The 8,937-nt window shown below is 39.6% G+C and overlaps 1 protein-coding gene across 1 annotated transcript; it reads left to right on the top strand.

Moving 5' to 3' along the window:
* Positions 1 to 4,261: 4,261 nt before the first annotated feature.
* On the top strand, positions 4,262 to 7,158 carry LOC129628053 (olfactory receptor 4C13-like). The gene is made up of 3 exons (XM_055547472.1): positions 4,262 to 4,535; positions 4,573 to 4,727; positions 6,446 to 7,158. Exons 1-3 carry the CDS (start codon positions 4,462 to 4,464, stop codon positions 7,156 to 7,158), a joined length of 942 nt encoding a protein of 313 aa, XP_055403447.1. The 5' UTR covers positions 4,262 to 4,461.
* The last annotated feature ends 1,779 nt before the right edge of the window (positions 7,159 to 8,937 follow it).

The following is an 8,937-nucleotide window of genomic DNA, read 5'->3' as shown; positions in this document are numbered from 1 at the left end:
ATCTCTTTCTAAGACAAAGTCTTTCCATCAAAGGAAATAATTAACTTCTGGGAGAGAAAATAGCAGCTACAAGATAACGTCCTTGATCTTTTATGGCAACCCCACTAAATATCCTTGAATTGTAGGTTAAAAAAAAAAAAGCCTTTTTGTGTGGTTGTGTTTCACATCTTCAGAACAAGCTTCATCAAGGATGGAATGACTCATTTGAATGTGTTTCCACTACGTATTCTGCCTCCTGCCTATGGGATCATAGCCATGTATAGAAGATCATTTCTACATAGCATTACAAATAAACTAATTTTAAATTCAAGTCTTGGGTTTTCTGTGAAAGTTTTGAGGCTTTAGGCTAGAAAGAAATATTTAGACATAAAAATAATCCTGTACTATTGATTTGATATTGAATTACCCAACAGACTGGTTCCAAATAGGAAAAGGAGTATGTCAAGTATGTATATTGTCACCCTGTTTATTTAACTTATATGCAGAGTACATCATGAGAAATGCTGGGCTGGAGGAAGCACAAGCTGGATTCAAGATTGCCGGGAGAAATATCAATAACCTCAGATACACAGATGACACCACCCTTATGGCAGAAAGTGAAGAGGAACCAAAATGCCTCTTGATGAAAGTGAAAGAGGAGAGTGAAAAAGTTGGCTTAAAGCTCAACATTCAGAAAACGAAGATCATGGCATCTGGTCCCATCACTTCATGGCAAATAGATAGGAAAACAGTGGAAACAGTGGCTGACTTTATTTTTTTGGGCTCCAAAATCACTGCAGATGGTGATTGCTGCCATGAAATTAAAAGACACTTACTCCTTGGAAAGAAAGTTATGACCAACCTAGATAGCATATTAAAAAGCAGAAACATTATGTTGTCCACAAAGGTCCATCTAGTCAAGGCTGTGGTTTTTCCAGTGGTCATGTATGGATGTGAGTGTTGGACTATAAAAAAGCTAAGCACAGAAGAATTGATGATTTTGAACTGTGGGTGTTGGAGAAGACTCTTGAGAGTCCCTTGGACAGTAAGGAGATCCAACCAGTATCCATCCTAAAGGAGATCAGTCCTGGGTGTTCATTGGAAGGATTGATGTTGAAGCTAAAACTCCAATACTTTGACCATCTGATGCGAAGAACTGACTCATTTGAAAAGACCCTGATGCTCAGAAAGATTGAGGGCAGGAGGAGAAGGGGACAACAGAGGATGAGATGGTTGGATGGCATCACCAACTCAATGGATATGGGTTTGGGTGGACTCCAGCAGTTGGTGATGGACTGGGGGGCCTTGTGTGATGCGGCTCATGGGGTCACAAAGAGTCAGACATGACTGAGTGACTGAACTGAACTGACTACAGTCTCTTTCTGAATATGTCATATCTTTTATATTGAGTTACTTATTCAAAGAGGATGTCAATTTGAAGATGGGATTAGTTCTGAACAGCCCCAAATATCAGTAAGGTCATCTAAGTACAGAAAGTAAGTAAAAACAAACAAACAAACAAACAAAAACACTTAAAAAACAGTGCTGATGCTCATTAAAGATTATTACTTTAAAAATTAAAAAGACTATTACTTTCATGCATTTTTATCATTATGTTTCAATAATTTTCATATAGAATATCAGCACATATCATCCTCACCCCATTCATCAAAAGATAGCTGGTAAATATCATTAACCTAATTTGACTTTGGCAAAATTTGAGGCTCATAGAGATTAAGAAATTTGCAGGACCTAGGCTCTCTAACAATAGGCTTTTTTGTGTGTCATGTGACAATTCATTTAATAATCGAGTAGCTATTAGAATGAAAACAATATTTAAATACACTTCACAGACAAAATGGCATAAATGTATTAAATCATATTAATTATAACTTGTTTAATCCAAATATGAACCCAAAGAACTCTCTCTGAAATTAACTGCTATGAATGATACGGATCTCTATGGCTTCTTTGAAAGTAAAATAGGAGATGCTTTTTCCTTGGTTTCTTGTATGGCTAAATATTTCTCTGTCTTATTGCTCGAAATGTCAATTCTTATCACATGGGTGTGCAGACAGTCATGAAAAGAAGTGAGGGTCCTTTGTGCATCCATAGCTGTGTGAAGGATATTTTCATATAGCTTTTTCCTCAAAGGATTCTTATTCTTTGTGAGGTGGACCCTATGTTTCTCACCTGTTAAAGGAAACAAGGATATAAGATGCCAACAAATGTGCCTTAGGTCAAGAAGTTGCTAGTAGGAAAAAGCCAATTCTAATCTGGTCTTCCTGATTCTCAAGCCAATATATCTCACCACCAGGATTCTTATTTTCAACTTTTCAAGAGGAGTCTGTGGGACCATGCTTTGCAAGGGAACTGGGGAGACAAGAAATAGGGTGAGAGAGGAACAAAGATAAAAAGAACTTTCAATGAAGCATAGTTATTAATCATAGTTTCTTTATTAATATTTGAGTATTATAATATTGTGTGTATGTGTGTTTGATGTGTCTGTTGTGTCTGTTGATGAAATTGTTTCAAATATACTTGCCTCTGAAACAATATTAAATAGCTATAATTATTATGGTCATATCTAAAGGAGTTTATTACTTTAATATTGTTTGCTATAACATCACACTATAGCGTGTGTGTGAAATATTTGGAAGAAAAAGAAGATAAGGTATTTAATCTAATCTTGGCTTGTTCTTGAGTAAGATCCTTAACTTCTCTCTTTCTATTTCCTAATGTATAAAATAAGCATAAATTATAATATTAATCATTTCATAGGTTTATAATGAGAATAAAAAAAAGCTTCGAAAAATCACTTGGAGCATAATTAAGGGTTGATTAAATTTTTGGTAATATGACAGTTAACATTACTGATATGCAGATGACACCACCCTTATGGCAGAAAGTGAAGAGGAACTAAAAAGTCTATTGATGAAAGTGAAAGAGGAGAGTGAAAAAGTTGGCTTAAAGCTCAACATTCAGAAAACGAAGATCATGGCATCTGGTCCCATCACTTCATGGGAAATAGATGGGCAAACAGTGGAAACAGTGTCAGACTTTATTTTTTTGGGCTCCCAAATCACTGCAGATGGTGACTGCAGCCATGAAATTAAAAGACGCTTACTCCTTGGAAGGAAAGTTATGACCAACCTAGATAGCATATTGAAAAGCAGAGACATTACTTTGCCAACAAAGGTCCATCTAGTCAGGGCTATGGTTTTTCCAGTGGTCATGTATGGATGTGAGAGTTGGACTGTGAAGAAGGCTGAGCACTGAAGAATTGATACTTTTGAACTCTGGTGTTTGAGAAGACTCTTGAGAGTCCCTTGGACTGCAAGGAGATTCAACCAGTCCATTCTAAAGGAGATCAGTCCTGGGTGTTCTTTGGAAGAACTGATGCTAAAGGTGAAACTCCAATACTTTGGCCACCTCATGTGAAGAGTTGACTCATTGGAAAAGACTCTGATGCTGGGATGGATTGGGGGCAGGAGGAGAAAGGGACGACAGAGGATGAGATGGCTGGATGGCATCACCGACTCGATGGACGTGAGTTTGAGTGAACTCTGGGAGTTGGTGATGGACAGGGAGGCCTGGCATGCTTCAATTCATGGGGTCGCAAAGAGTCGGACATGACTGAGTGACTGAACTGAATTGAACTGAACATTACTGCCAACATTTTTCTTTGAGATTGTTCCTCATGTGCTAAATGGATGAAATAATAGCATCTACAAAGGTTGCTGTCTTGCTATGGTGATTTCAATCAATCATTAAAAGTATATTTATTACCTATCATAAAGTTATTGGATTTAGGCAAAGTGTTTGTCACTTGATTATAGTAGCTCCTGTATCACTTTATTACCTTTCCATCATAAATATCCTGCTACACTTTCAATTACTATAAATAGTCTGACACTGGAAATTATTTATCTTTTATCACCTTACAGAAGTTCAGTACACCTTACCTAAGTGATACAAGCATCTTTATTAGATACATATCTAAAATTCCTTCTTTCTCAAATCCTTCTTCATCCCACACTCAAATTCTCAACTACTTTTCCTGGTCTTCCAATAACCAAGAATAAAGAAAACATGATCCTTAGCTCGCATTTATAGCCTTTACATCTATTTTCTACTCTTTTCAGACTTTGCTGTCACTATATCTGAGATCTTCTGCTTCATGTTGGGCTCTGAGGCATCTCACATGATTAAGGCTTCAGAAAAAATCTCCTGCCCATGTTTACTAAGTTCTCCTATCTATAAACATCTACTTGCTACAGAAGATAATGTGAATAATTTTCAAGGAAATAGAACATTTTTTCCTATCTGAAAAATAAAAAAAAAAAAAAGAAAATCTCATAAGCGTTCAGATTTCAGTAGTTAAGTTCAGTCACTCAGTTGTGTCTACAGATATATAACTTATTATGTTAATAACTTCAAGGTTCATTTAAGAAAAAGTGATTTTTTTCAAGTAATGTAACTATGCATACCATGAAATATATGGAGAATAAGAATAATGTTATTGAATTTATTCTACTGGGGCTCACAGAGAATCCACCACCACCACCACCACCACCACCACCAACAACAACAACAAAAACAGAAAATCATATTTATTGGGTTTTCAGTCATCTACATTGTGTCTGTGGTAGGAAATGTGCTCATTGTGGTCAAAATCACTGCCAGCCCATTATTGGAGTCCCCTATGCACTATTTTCTGGCCTATCTCTCCTTTATTGATGCTTGCTACTCCTGTCTTTTCATACTATTCATGGGGTTCTCAAGGCAAGAGTACTGAAGTGGTTTGCCATTCCCTTCTCCAGTGGACCACATTCTGTCAGACCTCTCCAACATGACCCATCCGTCTTGGGTGGCCCCACCTGGCATGGCTTACTTTCATTGAGTTAAGGCTGTGATCTGTGTGATCAGATTGGCTAATTGTCTGTGATTGTGTTTTTAGTCTGTCTGCCCTCTGATGCTCTCTCTCAGTGCTTACCATCTTACTTGCGTTTCTCTTACCTTGGACATGGCATATCTCTTCACAGCTGCTCCAGTGAAGCGCAGCCACTGCTCCTTGCCTTGGACGTGGGGTATATCCTTTCCACCACCACCCCTGAATGTGATTCAATTATATATGTATATTTATGCTGTGCTGTGCTTAGTCACTCGGTCGTGTTTTTTATAGATCCTGAGAGCCCAGAATCTGGACAGGGGATATGTTGTTCCATTCATTTTTAGCTGGCTGGAAATTTGGGGTTGGAATCCTGCAAAGATTCAGTCTGCGGCTTTGAGAGAACCAGAGATCAAATTGCCATCATCTGCTGGATCATGGAAAAAGGAAGAGAGTTCCTGAAAAACATCTATTTCTGCTTTATTTACTATGCCAAAGCCTTTGACTGTGTGGATCACAATAAACTGTGGAAAATTCTGAAAGAGATCGGAATACCAGACCACCTGACCTGCCTCTTGAGAAACCTGCATGCAAGTGAGGAGGCAAGAGTTAGAACTGGACAGGGAAAAACAGACTGGTTCCAAATAGGAACAGGAGTACATCAAGGCTGTATATTGTCACCCTGCCTATTTAACTTATATGCAGAGTACATCATGAGAAACGCTGGGCTGGAAGAAGCACAAGTTGGATTCAAGATTGCTGGGAGAAATATCAATAACCTCAGATATTCAGAGGACACCACCCTTATGACAGACAGTGAATAGGAACTCAAAACCCTCTTGATGAAAGTGAAAGAGGAGAGTGAAAAAATTGGCTTAAAGCTCAACATTCAGAAAACGAATATCATGGCATCTGGTCCCATCACTTCATGGGAAATAGATGGGCAAACAGTGGAAACAGTGTCAGACTTTATCTTTTTGGGCTCCCAAATCACTGCAGATGGTGACTGCAGCCATGAAATTAGAAGACGCTTACTCCTTGGAAGGAAAGTTATGACCAACCTTGATAGCATATTGAAAAGCAGAGACATTACTTTGCCAACAAAGGTCCATCTAGTCAAGGCTATGGTTTTTCCAGTGGTCATGTATGGTTGTGAGAGCTGGACTGTGAAGAAGGCTGAGCGCCGAAGAATTGATGCTTTTGAAGTGTGATGTTGGAGAAGACTCTTGAGAGTCCCTTGGACTGCAAGGAGATCCAACCAGTCCATTCTAAAGGAGATCAGTCCTGGGTGTTCACTGAAAGAACTGATGCTAAAGGTGAAACTCCAATACTTTGGCCACCTCGTGCGAAGAGTTGACTCATTGGAAAAGACCCTGATGCTGGGAGGGATTGGGGGCAGGAGGAGAAAGGGACGGCAGAGGATGAGATGGCTGGATGGCATCACTGACTCGATGGACATGAGTTTGAGTAGGCTTTGGGAATTGGTGATGGACAGGGAGGCCTGGCGTGCTGCAGTTCATGGGGTCGCAAAGAGTCAGACATGACTGAGTGACTGAACTGAGCTGTACTGAAATGATTCCTCTGTCAATACCTCTAAACTGATAGTAGATTTACTCCATGAAAAGAAGACCATTCTATTTAATGGGTGCATGACCCAAATCTTTGGGGAATATTTCTTTGGAGATGCTGAAGTCATCCTACTTACTGTGATGACCTATGACCACTATATAGCCATCTGCAAGCCCTTGCACTATACAAGCATCATGACTCGTAGAGTATGTCACCTGTTTTCGGGAGTGTCATGGGTAGCAGGCTTTCTTCATGTATTCATACAGATCATCTTCATTATCAGATTACCTTTTTATGGCCCTAATATCATAGATCACCTTATGTGTGACTTGAATCCTTTGCTCAATCTTGCCTGTATTAATACTCCAGGGCTCTTTGTTGCTGTCAACAGTGGTTTCCTCTGTCTATTAAATTTCCTTCTCTTGATTGGCTCCTATGTGGTCATTCTGCACTCCTTAAGGTCCCAGAGCTTGGAGGCAAGGCAAAAAGCTCTCTCCATCTGTGTCTCCCATACAACAGTTGTGGTCCTATTTTTTGTGCCCTGCATATTTGTATACTTGAGACCAGCAACTACTTTACCTATTGATAAAGCAGTGTCTGTATTCTACATTATGATAACTCCCATGTTAAATCTTTTAATCTATACTTTGAGAAATACTCAGATGAAAAATACTATTAGGAAACTGTATAGTAGGAAAGCTATTTCAGATGAATCATAAAATATGATTGGAACCTAACATGTATTCTGCCGGGAGCCAGCGTGAGGAATTCCGCCTATGGCAAAGGTCATGAGGAAGGAGGCCGGAATACGCAAAGGCAGGATCGAGCCTCAGGAGTCCCCCTGGAAATTCTCGAGCATCTACTCCCAAAACCAGAGTCTGACGACTTTACTGTTTTGTGCTCTCACCTACACCTCTGACTTTATGGGGGGCTGTCCCCCACCACCATCTCCCTCTCTGAAAAAGAGTTAACTGACAGCTCCAGTTAATAAAGTTCCTGGGCATGACAAGAGTGTTTTAGTTCACAAACCCCTCAGATGGCTCTCTAACTTGCCTGACAGGTTTACTCGGACTCCTACAGCTACGCACACGATTGTTTACAGTCTCCCAACCGTGAGAGGCACGGGAAGCTTATGATATTCAAATAGTATAGAGCCTCTCAGAGAGTTAGAAATTGTCAGAATAGAACTAGTAGAAGATTTCATTGTTGAGCCAATGCTTGCTGCCAAGTTTCCACATCCCTTGTATTGTATCCTTGGAAGTGTATTAATTAATATAGTTGGTATGTAGAAAAAATAAGTAGTTGCCTTGGTGTTAACAACTTTAGACCCTTAAGGTAATAAATTATTTCCTTTGTTGTAAACCCACTGCACCTTTGCCCTATAGGAATGCAACTTTATCTAACACCTTTGGAGGATGGCATCAAACTTTAAAATAATTACTCTTAGAGAAAATAAGTCTTATGATTGACAAACCTTTGTCAGAGTCATAAAATGTTAACAGGCCTTCTGGCCAGAAGATGATGTAAATCACCTAAACCATTTGTATATGATAAGTTTGCAGAAAAGAAACCCTGGTTTTGATAAGGATCAAAGACTGCTGACTTTGCATGATTTAACACCCCCTATTATCCTCTAGGTGCAACTTAGGGTATAAAAGCCCCTGTTGAAAATAAAGCTATGGGCCTTGCTCACTGAAGCTTTGTCTCCCCATGTCGTTCTTTCTCTCACCTTCTGGCTGAATTCCCATCTGGTGTGTGAAGGCTCGTCAAACCTACTAATTTTGCCTGGGCTTCTAAGATCTGACTGGGGAGGCCTTAGCGTCTCCTCTCCTTCAGGAGAACAGAAGGACGCCTGTGGCCTATGTAGGTGGTGCAAATTCCTTGTCTTGGAGTTTTATTGGTTTTCCACATAAACCAAGTTATTCAGCCTCTTTTCTCCACTGAATTTTCTCACTGAGCTATCTCTATTTAACCACTCTTTATATCTAATTAATACTTAATTAAGCTATTGCTATTCTAATCACCGACACTGTCATCCTGAGGGAATCCCTGGATCCAACTGGGGCAGGACCCTGGCAGTATCCAGCGGCAGCAAGGGTTAAAAATGCATTGTCAATAATCTTAGCAATGAATACTTATGATATAAAGAAAACAGTTAAGCATTATAATCATAAATTCTGCAGTGATAGAAGAAATGATGGTAAGAAATAAGAAGTATTTAGGCAAGGGTAAACATTTGAAATATTCTTCCATATTGGGACTTCAGTCAGTTCAGTTCAGTCGCTCAGTCGTGTCTGACTCTGCGACCCCATGAATCGCAGCACGTCAGGCCTCCCTGTCCATCACCAACTCCCGGAGTTCACTCAGACTCATGTCCATCGAGTCAGTGATGCCATCCAGCCATCTCATCCTCTGTTGTCCCCTTCTCCTCCTGCCCCCAATCCCTCCCAGCATCACAGTCTTTTCAAACTAATTCAACAATGTATATAGATTCACAA

Source organism: Bubalus kerabau, chromosome 15 (genome assembly GCF_029407905.1).
Source record: "Bubalus kerabau isolate K-KA32 ecotype Philippines breed swamp buffalo chromosome 15, PCC_UOA_SB_1v2, whole genome shotgun sequence".
Lineage (NCBI taxonomy): Eukaryota > Metazoa > Chordata > Mammalia > Artiodactyla > Bovidae > Bubalus > Bubalus kerabau.
The sequence above is the reverse complement of the archived record's forward strand: the minus strand, read 5'-3'. Positions and strand labels throughout refer to the sequence as shown.

Coding starts and splice junctions, on each gene's coding strand:
- LOC129628053 (XM_055547472.1), top strand. CDS start 4,462: ATGCATACCATGAAATATATGGAGAATAAGAATAATGTTATTGAATTT. Junction 4,536..4,572: donor CTGGGGCTCACAGAGAATCC/ACCACCACCACC, acceptor CCAACAACAACA/ACAAAAACAGAAAATCATAT. Junction 4,728..6,445: donor CTCCTTTATTGATGCTTGCT/ACTCCTGTCTTT, acceptor TGTACTGAAATG/ATTCCTCTGTCAATACCTCT.